This window comes from Nelusetta ayraudi, unplaced genomic scaffold (assembly GCF_046127955.1).
Source record: "Nelusetta ayraudi isolate G7.1 ecotype Tasmania unplaced genomic scaffold, CSIRO-AGI_Nayr_v1 ptg000037l, whole genome shotgun sequence".
Taxonomy (NCBI): domain Eukaryota; kingdom Metazoa; phylum Chordata; class Actinopteri; order Tetraodontiformes; family Monacanthidae; genus Nelusetta; species Nelusetta ayraudi.
In genome coordinates, this window is record NW_027466087.1 from 1493297 (window position 1) to 1515400 (window position 22104).

The window sequence follows — 22104 nt, forward strand, 5'->3', positions numbered from 1 at the left end:
AAATGTGCACTTCAAGGACGCAGAACCTGAATTGAGACACAGCATAATTCTGTACCCACAACGGTACCGCAACGTAGCGTCAGTGCGTTAGGTGCACTGACTACCGTAATAAGTGGAGTTTGTGTGTGCACGCAACATTTTTTCTCTCCCATTCAAATCCCTAAAATCAGGGACGTCTGGTCACCCTAGATCATCATCATCATCATCATCATCATCATCATCCGTCGTGCTGGACGATGACAGGTCAAGTGTTTGCGACAGAAGCCGCGGGTTGATGGCACCAGACTCATCCACCGTCACAACCGCAGTAAAGTCTCTGTGTCGGCGTGAATACGGTGGAGATCCGGACCTTGGCCCCAGCCCAATGTGAACGCAGTCAAGACGGATCCGGAAGGTGTTCAACTCGCGGTGGCATCAGGCTGAAACTAGTTCTGAACGTCCCGGTCCAGTTCAAACCGGCAGTTCTTTCAAGGGAATTCCGACCCGTGCTGCTCTGTGTGCCTGGCTGCGGCCACGCAGGTGTGTTGTTGTGTTTGCGGTGGAACACCGCTGGGTGGGTGGGACTTCCGGTGGCGCTTTCCGGCCTCGTGGTGCTGAATGAAGATTTGGAGCATAGAGCAGCAGGTGTGTGTGTGTGTGTGTGTGTGTGTGTGTGTGTCATAACAGGAGGGTTAAGTCTTATTAGATTTGGTGTAGCTTTTGGTTTCATGCTCTTTAGTCTTTTTTTCCTCCTCTGGAGTGATTTTCAGTTTGACCCCTTGTTCCTCCTCTGATCGCTTGGATTCCCTGGGATTTTTAGTGGTGGGCAAGTGAAGCCTCCTGACGCACTGAGGCTTTCCTAACAATTGTGCCGAAAAAGATACAAAACTTCAAGACTTGAGTGACGGTGACATCTGGTGGACAACTGAAGGCATGGCAGCCTCTAAAGAGCACAACTGAAGCACTGGCACGGTTTCAATCCCATGACAGCAATAAAAGCTCAGAAAAGTCTTTGTGGTCATTCAATTGTTTTGTCCTTCATACCAAATAATAATTCTATCGTCATTACAAAAAATATGCAGATGCTCTCCCCCATACTCTGAAACACAATCCAGATTAACCCAAAGAATAAATGCAAATTATCTTTAGGGTTAAATGTTGGTTCAGGGTTTATTTAAAGCTTTGAGCTTTATTCTTTATTTAAAAACTGTGCCTAAAAAAAGTCCCTAACAGGATTACTGATTCTTCTTACTTTGCAAATGATCATGGTGTTTCAATTCAGAGACATTGTGTTTTGTTTTTGTTGTTTTGGGAGTGTATTTCAGGAAATCCCTTAAAGATAATGGTTTGTCATTTGGGGACTTGAACGGTGGATTTGTTTTTTTTGTTTTGTTTAAGGATGATTCACAGAACCAGACAAGCAATTTGTCTTCACAGGTTTTTATTGGGAAATATTCCTTCTTTTTCTTTCCCTACTGTCGCAGGCTTCAGTTGGCTACTTATCTGGCTGACCAGCTCCCCAGCTTTGGAAATGATCCTTTCACAGGGAACAGATGATGCTGGGATGCACAGATACTTGCATGCAATTTTCCAAAGCATAGGATATTCTGCTGTGCCACCCAGTCACTTCTGCTCTTGTCAGAATTTGTTCTTTCAAATATCTATGACACAGACAGTACGACACTGATGTTTCAACAGTTTTTAACATGCATACCTCTGGATCTCCACTGCAGCGCTGGCAGATGCACTGCTGGTGCGGTGCCGAGACTCGACGTAGTTTTCCAGGAAGGCCCACAAGTTGTCATTTTCTTCACCAGCACTGGTAGTTGTTGTTGCTTTCTCCAGTGGCACATCTTCTGCCGACCCATCAATAAGACTGGAACACTCTCGTGTCAGCGTTTCTACAGCAGCCTGAGCATTGCTTTGATTAACAAAGCCAGCCTATTAAAACCGTGGCTCCAAGATGGTGGCCACCGACGGGAGTTCACCTTTTTCCAAGCCACTGAATTTTTCACTCAAATTAGTATTCAAATTGTTGGCAAGCGTGACCCCGATACTAGGAGCTATTTGGGCACATTTGGCAGAAATGACACGCCTCAGCATTTTGGCTATAGGAATTGCCTTTGAGCCGGACACACTCCTTTCCTCAGAAAGCTCAGCAGTTGCCTGAGACTGGCCTTCAAACTGTCAGGCACTGGGTGATTGCTGCATAGTCATCAGCAGTGAAAGGCACTATGTCAGTGCTAAGTGATGCCAGGGCTGCCCCTAAAGGTTCCCTCTGTTCATAAAGCCTATGGAGCATGGCATAAGTGTTGTTCCATCTGGTTTCGACCTCTTGAAAAAGCTTTTTGTGGGGGGGCATGCCCACATTGGCTTGAATAGAGCACAACTTTTCCTTTGCTTTTGAACTGGAGTGTTCCACTATTTTGCCGGCACTACTGTGCATGTTTTCCAGCTCAGAAATCTGAGTCTTTTTTTTTCTTCTTTTTTTAACAATTGAATTGAGCATGTGGGCAAAGCAATAAATATGTCTAACATTGAACAGATATTGTGAGCTCCATCAGTAACCATCCCACAGACCTTTTCAGTGATTACAAACTCTGCCATCAAATTTGCAATTGCTTCTGAAATATTAGCTTCTGTGTGGGTCAAAGGAAAATACTGCACACCTAAAAGCACAGTAGCCAGATCTAGGCTGTCTGACACATAATAGCAAGTGACATCAAGGTACGCATCCATGTTGACTGATGTCCACATGTCTGTAGTCAAACTAACAGCTGAAGTTTGCTTAATTACTGCCAAGGCCTTCTCTTTGGTTAAAGTGTACCTTGCTTCCACCATTGCCTTTACAGTTTTGCGGCTTGGAATGGAGTTGTGTGTGTGTGTGTGTGTGTGTGTGTGTGTGTGTGTGTGTCACTGACCATCACCACCAGGCTGTGACCTCTGCCTTGACCTTGTGGTCCTCAGTGGGACCTGCAGCAGAAAACAGCAGGTTTCTATTAGTTACATTCTATGAGCAGGTCACATGATGACATCAGCAGCAGCAGCCAATCAGAAGGTGGAGGCTGGAGGTCCTCACCTGTCCCTCTGGTGTCTGGGCTCTGCACCCTGGATGACCTGGAGCCAATGTTCCCTCTAATTGTTCAACACAAGCTCCTTGAGGACACTGAGGACCACTGTGAGCAACATCAGATGTGCACGCTGTGGCCACACACCAGTATCACACCTGTTCAAAACCTTGGATCATAGCAAGTTACATGGCTTATTAAAAGAATCAAATTCCAGCAGCAATTTTCATGAGTTTACTTTGAATAGAAGTGATTTGGCCCACTTCAAATGAAAAAGAGCAAAATCTTGTTGTTCATGAGATGTGTAGTGTGTTATATGTGAGAGTCCTGCTTTAACCATAGGAAGAGTCCTGCTTTGGCCTGGCTGAGGTCCAGTTGTGGCCTGGCTGAGGGTCATGTTCTGGAAGAAATATGTGTGCTGTAGCTTGTGATACAGTGTGAATTCCTGTAACTCTTTGTCTGTAAAATATCAAATTACTCACTTTTGTATTAGCATTTCTACGACCCATCAGGGTTTCCTCTAGGATTGTTTGAAACTGTGGGGGAGGGCTTCAGCGTCGTCATCGGCGCCATATTTTTTTTTTCCAACAATATCTTTATTTATTTTCAAACATAGTGATGTACAATATAGAACAAGAACTTGAAACTCTTTCCCACAACCAAACCGAGCTCACGAACAAGACATGGCCAGAAAAAGGACAAAGAGATTCAAAAAAGAAACAAACAAAAAAATACCCACAGTAAACAAAGAAGTTCAGTTCATTAAATAAAAAGTAAAACTATAAAAAATAAATAAATAAATAAATGAAATAAAAAGGAGAGAGAAAGGAGGAATAAGTATACACAAGCACCTTTACATTGATATCATTCACTATATATTACACAGAATGAAGTTTTAGGGCTCATTCCTGGCTTTAGCAAGATACTTTACGAAGGGGCCCCAGATGCTCTCCAACATTGCTATCTTACCCCTAATTGCATATGTCATCTTTTCTAAGGGCAGAGTTGCTGTTCATTCTGAAAACCATCTGCCCTTCCCCGGTCTATCCGCATCTTTCCAAGCCAGTGCAATCACTCTCTTGGCCAAGAGCAGACCTATGTCTAAAAATAATCCATGCTTCTTTCTTACGTTACAGTTTGGAGGATAAAAACCCAAAAGAAAAAGCTTGGCTTCTAAAAGTAATTGTATCCCTAATATCTCCTCCATGCATTCTTTCACTTCTCCCCAGAATTTCTGAATTTGAGAACACTGCCGCAAACAGTGAAAGATCGAGCGAGCCCTTTTCTTTATCACACTTTATGCACACATCTGGTACGGCGCTGTTGAATTTATTCAACTTGACCGGCGTCATGTAAGACCGCATTCACCAGTTGTACTGCAGCCGTTTCAACCGGGTATTCACTGTGTGAGATTGTGCTTTGGTGCAGGCCTTCTCCCACTCCTCAGTGGACAGGTCAACCTGTAGGTCCTCTCTCCAGGACTCAAGCTTATCTAACGAGGATTCTGAAGACTGATCCACCAGCTGGATATATATATTTTAGAAATCAGGCCCCTCCCCTGGCAGTCTTTCATCATCATTCTTTCAAGTGTTGACAGGCTAGGAATACACAAGGCAAGTATCTGAAGAACTGGCTGCGAGATAGGTCGTGTTTAACGACAATGTCATGGAAAGACATCAGACGCTTATCAACAGGATTATGAAGATCACCTACTTTTTGTAACCCTTGCTCAGCCCATATTTTAAATCCCCCCTCACCTCCTCCTGGGGGGAAGAGATCATTTCCCCGTATCGGACTAAATAATGAGAGTGAGGCTGCGTCTTTGAAATATTTCTCAACTAGTTGCCAGACGGTGATCATATTTTTAGTCCTAGGATTCTTAGTGTTATTTTGGAGTTTCTTAAAATCTGCTGAATGGATAAGGGAAGCTTCAGTGAATAACCTTCCATCTCCCTCCATAGTGGCATGTTCTCTTCTGAGTAGTGAAACATCAGTGTTCTCAGTTGCGCAGCCCAGTAATACCAGAATGGCTGTGGGCATTGAAGCCCTCCTCTGTCATACGGCAGGTACAGCAACGAAAGGCGCTGCCTGGAGCGTTTATTCTTCCATAAAAACTTGATGAAAAGTGTCTTCAGCTGAGAAAATGGATTGCTTGGAGGTGGCGGAGGTCAATTTTTGAAATAAATATAATAGTTTAGGCAGTACATTCATTTTAAGAGTGCTTATTTTCCCCAATAACGACATTGGAAAATCAGCCCATCTATCTAAAGAATTTGACATTTCTTGAATTACTGGTTTATCGTTAGATTCTATGATAGCCAACTTTAAATTGAGAAACTACATTAGTTGGATTTTCTCTGTCTTCCTGGTTTAATAACATAATGGATGTTTTAGACTGATTGATTTTATCAGCGCCATATTTAACAATATGTTCAATTATTATTTGAAAAAAATATATAAATTACTGATCAAGCAGACCTAACAATTCAACTACCAATGAATGAGCAGTAATATGCATGTGATAACGTAGATTTAAAAATAATCCGGAGTGATAGCTCCTCTCTGAATAGACAAGCTAAGCCAGTGTGCTGCTGTTAGCCAGTGAAAATAGAGAGGAGTGGCACCTCTTCACTTTGTCTATGTCGGCGCGCAGCTGAGAGGGAAAGTTGCTTGTGTGTGTGTGTGTGTGTGTGTGTGTGTGTGGCAGCAGCAGCAATGACATCAGCTGCGAACGACGACTCAGATTGTGAACTATGAACTTTGATTCATTGTCTGTCTTCAGCGCCAAGTAAACAAAGTCCACACACACACACACACACACACCCTGACACTCCTCTTCCCGGAATGAGTCAGGAGGTTAGAAGTCCCGCCCCCTGTGCTCCCTGCAGCCAATCAAAGCCCTAACTAGTTGTTTCCTCCCCCTCAAGTCAAACTGGTTTCGTTTCTGAGGAAGTTGGAACCTAGTCAGTCAGTCAGTCAGCCAGTGAGTCAGTGGCTCTCAGAGGTGAAATGGCTCAGGCAGCAGTTCAGCTGGACCCCCAAACCTTCTCTTGTTCCCTCTGTCTGGATCTTCTCAAGGATCCAGTGACCACTTCCTGTGGACACAACTACTGCAGGAAGTGTCTCCAACGCCACTGGGATGCAGAGGAGGAGAGGAGAGTATACAGCTGCCCTCAGTGTAGGAGGACCTTCACACCAAGGCCTGTCCTGGAGAAGAACACCATGTTAGCAGCTCTAGTGGAGACCCTGGAGAAGACTGGACTCCAAGATGCTCCTGCTGATCACTGCTATGCTGGAGCTGGAGATGTGGCCTGTGATGTCTGCACTGGGAGGAAACTGAAGGCCCTCAAGTCCTGTCTGGACTGTCGGGCCTCCTACTGTGACTCTCACCTCCAGCCTCATCGTGATGCTGCTCCCCTACAGAGACACAAGCTTGTGGAACCCAGCCAGCAGCTCCAGGAGAACATCTGCCCTCGTCACGATGAGGTGATGAAGATATTCTGCCGCACTGATCAGAAGATCATCTGTGGTTTATGCTGTGTGGATGATCATAAAGGTCACGACACAGTGGCAGCAGCAACGGAGAGGACTGAGAGGCAGAGAGAGCTGGAGGAGACCAGGCAGAAGATCCAGCAGAAGATCCAGCACACAGAGGAAGACCTGAAGGTGCTTCAGAAGGAGGTGGAGTCCATCAACGGCTCTGCTGATAAAGCAGTGAAGGACAGCGAGAAGATCCTCACCCAGATGATCCGTCTGCTGGAGAAAAGACGCTCTGAGGTGCAGCAGCAGGTCAGATCCACACAGGGGGCAGCAGTGAGTGAAGTCAAAGACCTTGAGAAGAAGCTGGAGCAGGAGATGATGGAGCTGAAGAGGAGAGACGCTGAGCTGGAGAAGATCTCACACACACTGGACCATAGCCAGTTTCTCCACAGCTTCTCCTCACTGCCAGCACTCAGTCCGTCTCCAGACTCCTCCAGCCTGGAGATCCGTCCTCTGAGATACTTTGAGGACGTGGCAGCAGCTGTGACCAAGCTGAGAGATGAAATACAACAAGTTCTGATGGACACTCAGACAAACATCTCATGGACAGTGAGCAACGTTGATGTTCTACTGAAGGTACCAGAACCCAGGAGCAGAGAGGACTTCCTCAGATGTTCACCTCAAATCACTCTGGATCCAAACACAGTGAACAAACATCTGTTATTATCTGAGGAGAACAGAAAAGTGACACGCATGAAGGAAGTTCAGTCTTATTGTGATCATCCAGACAGATTCACTGACTGGGACCAGGTCCTGAGTAGAGAAGGTCTGACTGGACGATGTTACTGGGAGGTGGAGTGGAGAGGGTGGGTGGTTGGTGTAGCAGTGGCCTACAGGAACATCAGCAGAGCAGGAGGGTCAAATGGAAGTTTATTTGGATCCAATGACAAATCCTGGAGTTTATATTGTTACCCAGGTGTATATTGGTTTCGTCACAACAACATCAGCACTGATGTCTCAGGTCCTCCGTCCTCCAGAGTGGGAGTGTACCTGGACCACAGAGCAGGTCTTCTGTCCTTCTACAGCGTCTCTGGAACCATGGAGCTCCTCCACAGAGTCCAGACCTCCTTCACTCAGCCGCTACATGTTGGACTTTGTGTTGTTGATTCAGGTTGTTCAGCTGAGTTGATGAAAGTGTGACTGAAGTCGTCAGAGAGACTCTAAGCTGAATTCTCACCTTTGATTCTTCATCTGTCTTCACGTTTGTTGCCCAGCGTCTCCGGCTGTCAATCACAGGGTGGGCGGGGCCTGGACGCCACTTCCGGTTGGTGCTCCTGGTGACTGTTGTCCACCTGATGTTTGTCTCCACGGCTGCTGGATGTTTGTGCCACGTTGTTTCTCTTCCTCTGCAGCCCATTCATCCCACAGATTAATAATGTGTCATTAGTCCACATGACAACTTTATCATTGTGGAAACACAGCTGAGGTCTGTTTCCACTCTGGACCTTTCCACCCTGACCTTTGACCTTTCAACAACTCATCCATCTGATCAAACTTCTGGCTGTTGATCCGTTTGTCAACAATCAGATGAATGCATGTAAATATTGTGACAGAATTTGGTCTTTTGATTCTGCTTGTTGGCTCAATGTGACAATGGTCAATCAATAAGTCATGAAATATGTCATCAGTCTATGTTGCACAACAATGTCAAGTCAATGATCAAGTGTTGAATTGAAGCAATAAAGCAACAAGACAATCCAGATAAAGTCTCTGCTTGTTAGTAGATTTCTCTTCTGTCAAGATCTCCATGTATCACACACACACACAGAACGGCAGATGAGTGCTGCACTAACAGTCTGCTCCACTAGGGGGTAGCTGACTCCAGTCCTGCTGCAGCTCTGTTTCCACAGCAGCTGTTTGTTTCCTCCAGGTGTTAGTCGGGTCCCACCACAGGTGATGGAAAGTTCAGGTGACTCAACTCAACTAAACTTTATTTATAAAGCACTTTAAACACAACCACAGCTGACACAAAGTGCTGTACATAAAAACATAAAAGCATAAAAACCAACAGTAAAACAATAAAAGCACAAAAACAAATACAGTCTCATGCTCACAGTTCCACGTTGTATAAATGAGGGTAAGTCATGTTAAAGGATGCTGCTGCGATTTATATTTATTTTCCGTCAGGAACGATCTATTAATGCTCCAGTTGGAGTGCACCAGTCTCGTGTAAATACCGCTACTGTTGCACGTTTGTTTTATGTGAGTTTTAATTATTAATTTTAGTTTTTATTGACAATTTTCCCTTTGCGCCGATTGTGCTGTGGCAGGCTGCTATGCGGCTAGCGCAGCAGAGACAACATGGCCGACTTGCCACCTTTTTTTTTCAATATTTTTGTTTTGCTCGTTGAGGGGAACAAGAGGTGCAGAGAAAGCCAGAAGACTGTCAAATGTCCTTTATTGTCTTCTGCAGGTACGTTTCCTTCATTGAGTGAAGGTGTTTTTGCTGTTTTGTTTTGTTTTTTCCCCACATATTCATTGCCCCTTTGTCCAGTAGGTGTCACTGTTCACCCGTCCATAACAGTTTGGGAGATTGCGTTAAATAGAAGTGCTTTTTTTAAAAAAATCTTTTTCTCTCAGTTTTCAAGTCAGCTGTATATTGTAATATATAACAACAAATTGCACAGTTCCGTGTTGTATAAATGAGGGGGAACAAGAGGTGCAGAGAAAGCCAAAAGACTGTCAAATGTCCTTGTCTTCTGCAGTGTGGGAAATTTACTTATTTTCTGAAACTTAGTGCTAGTGGGAAAACTTTGTGGGACATTAATATCTCGAACTTACTGCTTACTATCATGCAGCTGCTGAGTATGTTATGAGAGCCATTGCCATAGCCTTACGTGTGAGAATAGAAGTCGGCGCTAGGAGGACCCCGGTCACGCCCCCGCCGGCAGAAGGAGGATAAAGGACGACACCTTCGAAGGAGGGGGCGCGCTTCTTGATCCGGAGGGAGAAGAGAACGCTCGGAGCGCTGCACATCATTTATTCAATTGTGGCTTAATACTGAACTTTTATTAAATTGTTAACTTTGACTATTGGCCTCGTCTCCGTTATTGCGATCAACGAATGCGCGAGGGAACCAGGGAAAGGAGGCATCTTCCCTCAACACGACCCAGAAATGAAAAGAAGTTCAGCAGTGTATGCAATTGTCAAGCAACCAGAAGATCCCACAACTCGCCTCATTCATCTGTTGCCTGGTTCCTTGAGCTTAAAAATGTTCCTTTGCTCCTTTAGCCAAAAGAGAAAGGAACTTAAAGCCACTGAAAGTTACAAAGAAACTGCAGCAACAAATTATCTCAATCAGAAGCTTCGGTGTTTCAAAGCCACACTTGGAGGGAAGATCTTGACTACAGAAAGTTATGATCAGGCAGAAAAGGCAATAGTTTGTTTCGTTCAGAAACACAGATTTAAAAATTAAATTGCCTCACTGACACGTGGCTCAAACAACATTGCCAAGGACAGTGCACTCTAGGAGTTGGATCCTGTACTAGATGGTGGCCTTCTTGGAGTTGGAGGTCGTTTACATCGGTCAGCGTTACCATCAGAAAGCAAGCAGCCTGTTATCCTGGCAAAAGAGGTGCATGTGTCCCAGCTCATTTTACACCATGTTCATCGACAACTAAGACACGCAGGTAGAAACCACATGTTGCACAGGCTTCGACAGAAATATTGGATAATTGATGCCAACTCCACTGCTGCAAGAACGACAGTTACAGAATTCACAGTCTGCAGACGTTACAGAGGAAAACTTGGACAGCAGAAGATGGCAGACCTCCCTGAGGAAAGGATGTTGCCAGACAAGGCTCCTTTTACAGATGTTGGAGTGGATTATTTCGGCCCCCTGGAGGTCAAAAGAGGAAGAAGCCTTCACAAAAGGTATGGAGTGATTTTCACCTGCCTGACCAGTTGTGCTGTGCACCTGGAGGTGGCACGTAGGCTGTGTCTCAATTCAGGTTCTGCACCCTTGAGGCCAAGTGTCCTCCGTCTGAAGGAAGCATTCTTAGACTTCCCAGCCTAGAAGGACGGACCAAACCCCGCCTCCTCGGTAACCACACGGGACGGTCTAGCCTTTGGCGTATTTCCTCGTTTTGTCACTGCCGTTCTCTCCGGCTGGCCAACCCTGCAAGTGACGTTTTTATAGTATCAAGCTAACCATACGTTCGCCAGCTAACGATGCCGTTGGATGATCAAATAAATAAAATCCTACGTTAAAAACGGGATACTTTATGTGAAACTTCAATATTTAGATTTATATGTCGTGTCTTAACCAGTACATGCCGCTAATTTCAGCTGACTTCCCAGGATCCCACGATGCTTTGCAGCAGCACGCAAAGCATCATGGGATACCCAAGTGCGCGAAGGATAGTAGCGGTGTATCCTTGGAATCGGCCAAAAGTAGTGCGTATTTCTGAGGGTGCATTTTCAGCGTCCTAAGCACCCTCGGGAATTGGTCAAGGTGGCATTTGGGAGCGTTTCATTCATTCAGTAAAAGGCAAACTCTCTTCTCAATAAGTGGACAAAACACAAATCGTGTTCCAACCTGCATCTCCACTCTTCTGTTTGGCTTTTGTTTTCTCATGGTTTCAAGTTACACTTTTAAAACCAAAGTCTGCCAAATGAAACTGACTATCATGCCCTCAAATCAGTCAACCAGCGTGTCTAGGACAAGTCATCACCCCACACACCTAGAAAATGCAGGCTGCGGCTGATAAACCAGTCAGTCAAAGTAAAGTTTCATTAATTCTTGATTTATACTTTTGGCACTGCCAGTTGAGTAAGCTCTGTTTACAGATATCTGTTAGTTTGGGTGTGTCACTTTGAAAGAATAAAAGCGGGTGTCTTTACTTGGAAGTTGTGCGCAGAAATCTCACAACCTTTTCCAAGATTGCAAGGCTGCAAGACGGAGAGAAAGTAAGTTTCATTCCATTAGTTTATTATCTTACTTTTTTAAGATTTAAGATTTTTGCAAACTCCATGCCAAACTTCCAGAGGTAACACAAAACCAACCTGGGGCACAAGCGATGAACTTAAAATGGAAGCTATTCCGATAAACTGGACCATGACCATGGAGGAGGAGGCTTGGCGTTTCATTTGAATATGGAATAAAACAAAAATGCAACACTCTCACGTCCTGTTAACTAAAGGTTAAGTGCACCTGGCCAGTTCTCAGTTCAATGTGCTGGTACAGGAAACACTGATCCTGCCAAGTGCTACTTGGAGCTTGGGTCGACACAGGTGTAACATGATAGCAATTTGTGTGCAAGTCTTGAACGTTGCATGACAGCTTGCTTGTAAACCAACAATTTTCAAGGAAAATTCATGGAGAAACGAGGTCCTCATGCTTAGACAGCAACCTAGCTAAAGTTTGATCAGTCAATTGACAGTTTTAATGCATTTCTGTAACAGTTGCCTTCTCTCTTCACAGGGGTTAAAAGCTAAAGATAGTCCAGATGATGTTAGCGCTGGCTTTAAGAAACTACTGAGTGAGCTGAACAAGCCAGGGGCTCCGTATGCTCTCAGTGTTGCCAACCGACTGTACGGGGAGCAGTCTTTCCATTTCCTCAAGGTGTGTGTGGCATAAGCACGCATACAAGTGTGTGAATATATATATATATATGTATATATATATATATATATATATATATATATATATATATATATATATATGTATATATATATATATATATATATATATATACATATGTATATATATATACATATATACATATGTATATATATATATATATATATATATATACACATATATATATATATATATATATATATATGTGTGTGTGTGTGTGTATATACAGCAAGTACTACGGTGAGCTGGAGTCTGTGAATTTCAAGAGCGAATTCGAAGCAGCAAGACTGAACATCAACAACTGGGTGGAGGAACAAACTCAAGGTGTTTTTTTTCTAGAAATGTATCAAATGTTTTCCTTAATTTGTGAAACATCACAACTCATCCATGTCCATGCTATCTTTCAGGAAAAATAAAGGATTTGCTGGCTAATGGTGTGTTGGATAGCACGACCAAGCTGGTGCTGGTTAATGCCCTTTACTTCAAAGGCACCTGGGAGAAGATATTTAAGGAGAGCAACACTTGCGAGGCCAAGTTCAGAATCAACAAGGTACCACCGATCAGTGAAGTGACATCTGCATATATATATAGGGAAAGGTGGTGGACAAATTCCAGTTTTCAATCTCAGGAATGGCTATCCCATCCATCACGGAGCAACCTGTCAAGAGCTTGGGGAAGCTCTTTGACGCTACCTTGAAAGACTCTGCTGCCATCCAGAAGTCTACCGAAGAGCTAGGAGGGTGGCTCACAAAGGTGGACAAGTCCGGCCTGCCTGGCAGATTCAAAGCTTGGATCTACCAGCATTCCATCTTGCCCAGAGTCTTGTGGCCTCTCCTTGTGTATCCAGTCCCAATAACAACGGTGGAATCGCTTGAAAGGAAGATCAGCAGCTTTCTGCGGAGATGGCTGGGTCTCCCTCGCAGCCTCAACAGCGCTGCCCTGTATGGGTCAAGCAACACCTTGCAGCTACCATTCAGTGGGCTTACTAAAGAATTTAAGGTGGCACTTACAAGAGAAGCCCTACAGTACAGGGATTCCAAAGACTGCAAGGTCTCATCAGCTGGGATCGAAGTGAGGACAGGAAGGAAGTAGAAGGCAGCCAAGGCAGTGGAGGTGGAGTCCTGCCTAAGGCAAAAGGCACTGGTGGGGGTCGTGGCGATCGGAAGAGCAGGCTTGGGATACTTTCCAAAGACCCAAGTCAGCCAGGCCCTGGGCAGAGACAGACACCAGCTACTCAAGGAAGAGGTCCGAGCAGGCCTGGAAGAAGAGCGAGTGGGCAGAGCAGTGGGACTCCGGCAGCAGGGAGAATGGACTAGGTGGGAGGGCACGTTGCAGCGTAAAGTCACCTGGTCTAACATCATGCACGCAGACTTCCACTGCGTCCGGTTCCTGGTGCAGGCAGTGTACGATGCCCTCCCTAGCCCAGCAAACCTCCATGTGTGGGGAAAGAGTGAGACACCTTCATGCCCCCTTTGCTCTGGAAGAGGCTCCTTAGAACATCTCCTCAGCAGCTGCCCAAAGGCCCTGGCCGATGGTCGCTACCGTTGGCGTCATGATCAGGTGCTCAAGGCAGTGGCTGAGACTATAGCCTCAGCCATCAGCAGCTGCAACAACATCGCGCTCCGAAGAAGGCAATCCCCTTCATCAAAGCAGGAGAGAGACCCCGGGCAGGTCCACCGAAAACAACAGGCCTCCTCCACACAGCTTCTGATTGGCACCTGCTCGTCGACCTGGGAAAACAGCTGAGGTTCCCCAAGCACATAGCTGCAACATCGCTCCGGCCAGACATGATCATCACCTCTGAGGCTTCGAAACGCCTGATCATGCTGGAGCTTACAGTTCCCTGGGAAGAAAGGATCGAAGAAGCCAACGAGAGGAAACAATCTAAGTACCAGGAACTAGTGGAGGAGTGCCGGGGCAGGGGCTGGAGGACATTCTATGAGCCCATAGAGGTTGGCTGCAGAGGCTTTGCAGGACGCTATCTCTGCAAAGCACTCAGCCGTTTGGGTGTTTCAGGGGCGGCCAAGAAGAGAGCCATCCAGTCCGCAAGTGAAGCTGCAGAGAAAGCCACAAGGTGGTTGTGGCTGAAAAGGGCAGACCCGTGGGTTGCTACTGGGACGCAAGTCGGGACTTGATCACCCAGGCTGGGTCGCCTGGTGGGAGGGTATCTGATGTTGCAAGACCCGAAATACCCGATGAGCCCAGGAATCACATCACTGATGATACGGTCCCAGTGCATCCATGAGATGTTTCTTTAAAGATGTATATGTATATATGTATATATATATACATATATATATATATATATATATATATATATGTATATGTATATATATTGTCATAACCCGGCTCACAATATGTATATATATATATATGTGTGTGTGTGTGTGTGTGTGTGTGTGTGTGTGTGTGTGTGTGTAGAAAGAGAGAGAAGAGAGAGATAGTTATTTTTTTTCATTTCTTGATGAACTGGCAGCGGATAGGTGATCGGCCCAGACGAGCTAAAGGCAATCAGATGGACCAGTGACAGGTGTGTCAAGGGAGCAGGGGTAGTCCCTCCCAGGCCAGCTGCCAGACAGGGGAGACAGAAGACAACATGAAGGGTGGAGGGGAAATAGGAAAAACAACTGCAGATCCCAACCGATACCCTTCAAACGCTGCAGTTTAAACCCTGCGATAAACATCACTGCAAAAGGTGATTTCACATAGTTCCTTCATGTTAACATATTTTTGTATTTCCTCCTTGGAGAATGACAAGAAGCTGGTTAAGATGATGTTCCAGGAGGATAAATTTCCCTTCACCTTCATTCCTCAAGTCAACTGCCAGGTCCTAACAATTTCTTGCTATTTACGAGCCGCCAGAAATATCGATTTCTGATCAGAAAAAAAAGGAATTACAACAATCATGCTTGAAATGCTCCCTTGAACAGATCCTGGAGTTGCCTTACAAAGGAAAAGATCTCAGCATGTTCATCTTTTTACCTCAAGAAGTAGCGGACGGTACTACAGGCCTGGAGAAGGTGGGACAGAAGCTTCGACATACATTTGAAAAAAAAAAATAAAATAATGAGACATTCAGAAAAGTGATAAAGTCATTCAAATATTCAAATCAACCACCAGCTGGAGAAGGAGCTGACCTATGAGAACTTTGTGGAGTGGACTCAACCGACCAGGATGGACGTTGTCGAGGTCCAGGTGAAGATGCCAAGGTTCAAGATGGAGGAGGAGTACGGACTGAAAGAAGTCCTGGTCAGCATGGGGATGGTCAATGCCTTCAGTGCCTCACTGAGCGACTTCACTGGTAGGACACTTGACTTGTTCCAAACTTGAAACAAATCTTATTCTTACTTGTATGAATGTGATTTTTATTTTTGTTCTATATCAGTGGTGTTTGACTGGTGGGCCCACAATGGGTTCTAAAATGTGACAGGGGGGGCTGGAGCAGGAGCAGATGGATGGAGTGTTTTGGTGACCCACCTCAAATATATCATGAGATATGTAGAAAACATAAAAGTTGGGACAGAAGCTTCGACACACATTTAAAAAAAAAAAAAAAGAAAAAAAAAAAAAATAATGAGACAATTTCAATTGACATTTTCAATGTCAATTGAAAATTAACCAGAACAAAGTTACAACAAAATCAGTGTCTTTGAAGCCCCACGGTATTTAGCTCTTTATTGAAATGACTCTGAAAACACTGAAAAACAGATGAAATACAGCTTTTATTTGATGACTTATACGATATATATATATATATATATATATATATATATATATATATATATATATATATATATATATATATACATGTAGAGAGAGAGAGAGAGTGCAAGAGAGAGAGAGAGATGTGTGTGCATCTACACATATACTGTAGATATATAAAGAGGAAAAGGCCAAGTGAGGAGAAATAAGAACCCACAACTTGTATGAAAAAATAAGCACCTGTGGCAACCAGAAAACTAGGTCCGACAAGGCCACCCCAGGAATTGCACCTGGAGAATTAAGTTGACCTCTGCTAGATTAATTACAAAACAAAGGGAGGCACACAAGTTTATATTTTTACCAACAAAGCTTAGAGACGTGGTTCCATGCAACAACAAAAAAAATCTTTATTACAGCACTCAAATCATTTCACGATAAAATATACCATAGGGGAACAAGGGAAGAATATTCAACATAAAACCAATTAACAGACAATCACATCAATTTGACAATAACAACAGCAACAATAAACATGACAACCATAAGCAAAAAAAAAATAAAAAATGAAATAAAGTAAATCCCTCAATCCCACAGTTCAGAATAAAAGAGAAACTAAACCTGGCTAACACGGGTGCCTCTGAGAGGTAGCTATGCCCAAACGACCCAACGTGGACAGCGGCTGCAGCGCCCAAGCGTGCCACAGCAGGAGGAAGCGGAGGGGGCAGCACAGTCACACCGATCCCAGCGTCCACCACAAAGCCTTCCATGTAGTTGTCGGACCGTATGCGAGGTTTCGGAGCGATTTCAGCCTCGCAAAGCAGCACCCCTGCTGGCTCTATAATGCCACACAACGTTTAACAAATAATACCAGGAGTCCTACTACTAACTTTATCTCAAAGCACAGTCACTCCATAATGACATGGTTGTTTTTTTGGTCAGACCATTGAAGTGAATAAAGCAATAAAGCAACACATTTGTCAAATATATCTCCCTTTTTGCCTCCTCTCTGACAGGCATGTCTCCAGTCCACGGCCTGTTTATTTCAAATGTGGTCCACAAGGCAATTGTCGAGGTCAATGAGAAGGGAACAGAAGCTGCTGCTGCAACTGGTGTGATCATCAAACAACAGATGTACATACCTCCAAAAAAGTTCACTGCAGACCACCCCTTCCTGTTGTTCATTCAACACAACCCCTCCAGGAGCATTCTCTTTGCTGGCAGATGCTGCAACCCAGAGTGAGATCTGCAGCTCTGTGGGTGATTTTAATCTGTACGCTACGCCTCTTTCAGCATTGTTTTTTTTTGTTTGTTTGTTTTTTCCTTAGCGGCAGCCGGTCATTTTTTTCGCGAAATAAATACGAAACGATAGAACAAATAAAAAAAATGCTTTGAAGGCTTGTGAACGAGCCGAGGACGTGCAGACAACGCGGCGTTTGTTTACAACACAGGCAGAAGTACAGCTTCTTCTTCTTGCACTACTCTTTCCAGAAAATGAGCAACTCCGCGCATGCCCAAATGATTCATTCTGAATAAACACTTTTCTGGCAAACAACAATAAAGACATGAATTGCCCTGATTGAAAACTCATTTACTGATGCTTGACTCAATAAACTCAGTGTGTGTGCGCGTGTGTTTGTGTATATATGTATACTTTATTAGCTTAATAATAAGTGATAGGGCTTGCTGTCTTAGTCTAATAATTTTAATCAACGTTGGATAACATTGTACTCATGGGCGTGGTAGTGGGGGGGGAAATGGACCTGAGTACCCAGGGCCCCAGCAGGGAGAGGGGCCCATGAAAATCCAGAATTTCTTTTTGTGTGTGTGTGTGAGGTTTTTGTTTCAAATGAATTGGGCCCTTCAATTAATTGGTGTCATAAATTATTTCAAATGTATTGATAACATCAACTGAGAGAATGAACAGTCCTCCAACCATTTTGGACATTCTGGGACCGTCGACAGCATCAGTGAGCCCAGATTGAATGACTACTTGAGTGCGAGACATCATGCTGCCCAAAAAACACAAGTTGGGGTGCCAAAAGAGGAAAGAAGAGTTGTTGGTATATATACATATATATATATATATATATATATATATATATATATATATATATATATATATATATATATATATATATATATACATATATAATATATATATATATATATATAGTGTGTGTGTGTGTGTGTGTGTGTATATGTACATATATATATTAGAGCTGTCAGTCGATTAAAAAAATTAATCCGATTAATCGCATGGTGTTCCATAGTTAACTCATGGGAGTAGGCAAATACTTGCTTTCTGCAAATGCAGCATGTTTATTCGTGTTGGAGCAATGACAAGTACTACTAACAAAACAAAAGATGCACAGGTTTGTGTCATTCAGTTGTGTGTGTGTGTGTGTATTTGTTTAATCTCTCTCGCACTCTGATACAATGTTCTGACAAATATAACATACAAATATGAAATTTTTATTTTTAGTTTATTTTGAAAATTCACCGGATTTTCTTGTTTGTTTTTTTTTTGAGCGACTTCCTCCACAATTGACGAGGATCGCTCGCGGCTCGCGCACAAAATAGAGCAGGCGCCGAAACGACAACTGCATGGCGCGAGCCGCGCCTGTTCGCGTCAAGTGTGAACCACCACATTGATTGACGTGGGCGCTGAATGGAAGCGCTCGGCGCTTCGCTTCCACGTCCAGTGAACTGACGTTAAATGCATGGCACAATCCGCGAGGGGAGCCGCGCGCCTGTTCGCGCCTGGTTTGAACTACTACTACAATTTCAGACAATTCTGATGTAGCATTTCAAAGTAAAGTTCATCCAAAAATGTGATTTTATTGTTGTACTGTACTGGATTTCCGATTAATATTTCTGAAAAATTCCGAGTTTTCACGACAAGATTCCACCGCAGGCTGGTAGTACAACTCCCCAGAATAGTCCACACTCAATTTCAGACAATTCTGATGTAGCATTTCAAAGTAAAGTTCATCCAAAAATGTGATTTTATTGTTGTACTGTACTGGATTTCAGATTAATATATCTGAAGAATTCCTAGTTTTCACGCCATGATTCCACTGCAGGCTGGTTGTACACCTCCCAAGAATGCTCCACAATAATTTTCAGACATTTCTGATGTAGCATTTCAAAATAAAGAACATCCAAAAATTGCTATTTTATTGTTGTGCTGTACTGGATTTCAGATGAATTTTTCTGAAGAGTTCAGAGTTTTAACGCCACGATTCCACTGCAGGCTGGTAGTACACCTCCCCAGGATAGTCCACAATACTTTTCAGACATTTCTGATGTAGCATTTCAAAATAAAGCACATCCAAAAATGGGATTTTATGGTTTTACTGTACTGGATTTCAGATGAATTTTTCTGAGAAATTCCGAGTTTTCACTCCATGATTCCACCGCAGGCTGGTAGTACACCTCCCCAGGATGCTCCACACTCAATTTTAGACAATTCTGATGTAGCATTTCAAAGTAAAGTTCATCCAAAAATGTGATTTTATTGTTGTACTGTAATGGATTTTTGATTAATATTTCAGAGAAATTCCGAGTTTTCGCTCCATGATTCCACCGCAGGCTGGTGGTACACTTCACCAGGATGCTCCACAATAATTTTCAGATATTTCTGATGTAGCATTTCAAAATAAGGTTAATCCAAGAATGTGATTTTATGGATGAAAAATTCATCTGAAATCCAGTACAGTACAACAATAAAATGGCAATTTTTGGATGAGCTTTACTTTGAAATAATACATCAGAAATGTCTGAAAATTTGTGAATTAGCGAATGTCTGCTCGCTCGAACGCTTTTGCCGAACTGTTGGCTGGCTTACCGCAGTCATCTGGCAGGGTTTTCGATGCGGAAAAAATAATCCATGCTTTTGTTACGTCTAGGCTAGATTACTGTAACTCGGTACTAGCAGGATGCCCAAATTCATCCCTTAGGACATTACAGTTAATCCAAAGCTCCGCGGCACGATTGTTAACCGGAACTAGAAGGAGGCAGCATATTACTCCAATTTTAGCTTCCTTGCATTGGCTGCCTGTCAAATTTAGAATTGAATTTAAGATTCTAGTTTTAACTTACAAAGCTCTTCATTCTCAGGCTCCTTCTTATATTAGGGAACTCATTGAACTTTATCATCCTCCAAGAGCCCTTCGCTCTGAGGATTCAGGTCTTTTAGTTATCCCAAAAATTTCTAGAGTTAGATCAGGAGGTAGGTGTTTCAGTTTCCTGGCACCTCTATTTTGGAACCATCTTCCAGCCTCGGTGAGGGGAGCAGACACAGTTAGTTTATTTAGGAGTAGACTTAAGACTTTCCTTTTTCTTAAAGCTTATAGTTAGACTCCATCCACTGTCAGTTAAGCTGCTGTAGGCTTACGCCGTGGAGGGAGATCTTTCGCTCCCGTTACAGGGATCGTTGCTCTGTGCAGGCGGAACCTTTATCACTCTCCTCACCCAATCAATCTTTTACTCTATCCAATCTTTTACTCTATCCACTCTGTCCAAGCTCTCATTATGCTTTGTACAGTATGCTCGATATGCATGATACTGCCGCAGTCTCTGTGTCCCCGGCAGGTGATGACCACTGCGCCAGGAGCTGGATTGTGCTGTCCTGGGGGTCTTGCTGTCATCGCTTCATCCCACCGCCACGCTTAAGACCTGGACTAGTCCTATCGGCAGATTGTCCATCGAGCTAGGCTCTTGCCTTCCAAAGCATGGACACTTACACTCCACATGGACAGCAGCCTTGAATTAGTTCCTATTCTTTGTGTTTATATCCGTTTTGCCTGGTTGGTGTATCTGTTTTTCACTCTGTCCTGTCTGCCACCCTGGCTCACTCTGCTCCTTTCTCTCTTTCTCTGTCTCTCCTCTATCTTTCTACTTCACCCCAACTACTCATAGGCAGATGATCGCCCTCTGGAGTCTGGTTCTGCCCTAGGTTTCTTCCCACAGGGGAGTTTTTCCCAGCCACTGTCGCATCTTGCTTGCTCCGGGGGCCCGGTTGGTTCTCTCTGATTGTATAAAGCGCTTTGAGACGCCTTTGGCTGTGATTTAGCGCTGTACAAATAAAAGTTTATTATTATTATTATTATTATTATAGGGTTCTGAAGTGGAACTTTCCATTTACAATTGACGCCTTATCCATGTTAGTCCTTCCTAGTGCTCATCCACGCTCAGTGTCTTTTTCTTTTTTTGTTGTGTTTACAAAGCGGGCTGCAAGCGTGTGACTGTGTGCTGTGAGTCAATTCATTTCCCGTTTCCACAATCTACGGAGCGGCCAAAGGTTCAAAAAGCACTGTGTGCGTTAATCGCGCGATAAAGAAATTGTCGGCTATAAAGCGGCGTTGAGTTAACTTTGACATCCTTAATATATATATATATATATATGTATATGTGTGTGTGTGTGTGTGTGTGTGTGTGTGTGTGTGTGTGTGTGTGTATTATGGCATGCCGTTCAGGAAATTAATGTTTGATTACATATGAAACAAAGCCGGACTATATGGAATAAAACTGTACTGACGTCATCACTGCCCGCATCTTGTGCCTGTCGTGCGGATGCTTGAGCATGAGCTAGTCACCTCACAATTTAGTTGTAGCTATTCCCGAGAAAAACAACAGAACAAACACCGGACTTAAGATAGATGTACATATTTCAAAGCATCGACGCCGAAATAAAACATCTGATTAATTAGCCCTTTTAAGGAAAACCAACTTTCTGTATGCAGTTACGGTACGTTTGGGGGGAATACTCACCGCTATCTTTATTTTACGTTCCTGAGCTCCCAGACACAATGAGCCCTCAGGCAATAAGACACATAATGTCCCATGGTGTCTGGTGTCAGTCCTCCTCGAAAAGCAATTATTGCCCTTAGGATGAATTTCTTGCCTTGGAGAATCAAATTAAGGGGAAATTCATTCAACAAAAATTCTCTCTGGCAAGTATTGTTTTGGGGGGAATTGGAGGGGCACCTTTCAAGGTCTGTGTCTAACCAATATCATGTCTCCAACACCATAGCGGTGAGTAACTGTCCCAGGACATCGTTCCTCTCTCACAGTTGTGCCTCTGTTAGCAGATTGGACCTGAGATGGAGCAGGATTTTGCCTGAGGCAGGGAGACTCTGGAAGGCTCAGTCCTTGTTCTATGGCTGTTTGAGCCATTCCAGATTCCTGTAGGACAGCAATGGATGGACACACAAGTGGAACTTCCCTTGTTGT

The 22104-nt window shown here is 43.8% G+C and overlaps 2 protein-coding genes across 2 annotated transcripts; both read left to right on the top strand.

Annotated features, from left to right (window-relative positions):
- Positions 1-6056: 6056 nt before the first annotated feature.
- LOC142892560 (tripartite motif-containing protein 16-like) lies at positions 6057-8242 on the top strand. Its single transcript, XM_076032759.1, has one exon. It carries the CDS (start codon positions 6057-6059, stop codon positions 7725-7727), a length of 1671 nt encoding a protein of 556 aa, XP_075888874.1. The 3' UTR covers positions 7728-8242.
- A 4129-nt stretch (positions 8243-12371) lies between these two features.
- LOC142892591 (leukocyte elastase inhibitor-like) lies at positions 12372-17469 on the top strand. Its single transcript, XM_076032791.1, has 6 exons — positions 12372-12492; positions 12576-12718; positions 14918-14995; positions 15099-15188; positions 15289-15469; positions 16884-17469. The coding sequence occupies exons 1-6, from the start codon at positions 12372-12374 to the stop codon at positions 17108-17110; spliced, it is 840 nt and encodes a 279-aa protein (XP_075888906.1). The 3' UTR covers positions 17111-17469.
- Positions 17470-22104: the final 4635 nt, after the last annotated feature.

What these genes read in the sequence shown, in the direction of transcription:
- LOC142892591 (XM_076032791.1), top strand. Translation starts at nt 12,372, where the DNA reads ATGTGTGTGTGTGTGTGTATATACAGCAAGTACTACGGTGAGCTGGAG. An exon ending in GGTGGAGGAACAAACTCAAG is followed by an intron (nt 12,493 to 12,575) that starts GTGTTTTTTTTC and finishes GCTATCTTTCAG; the next exon opens with GAAAAATAAAGGATTTGCTG. An exon ending in GTACTACAGGCCTGGAGAAG is followed by an intron (nt 15,189 to 15,288) that starts GTGGGACAGAAG and finishes ATCAACCACCAG; the next exon opens with CTGGAGAAGGAGCTGACCTA.
- LOC142892560 (XM_076032759.1), top strand. Translation starts at nt 6,057, where the DNA reads ATGGCTCAGGCAGCAGTTCAGCTGGACCCCCAAACCTTCTCTTGTTCC.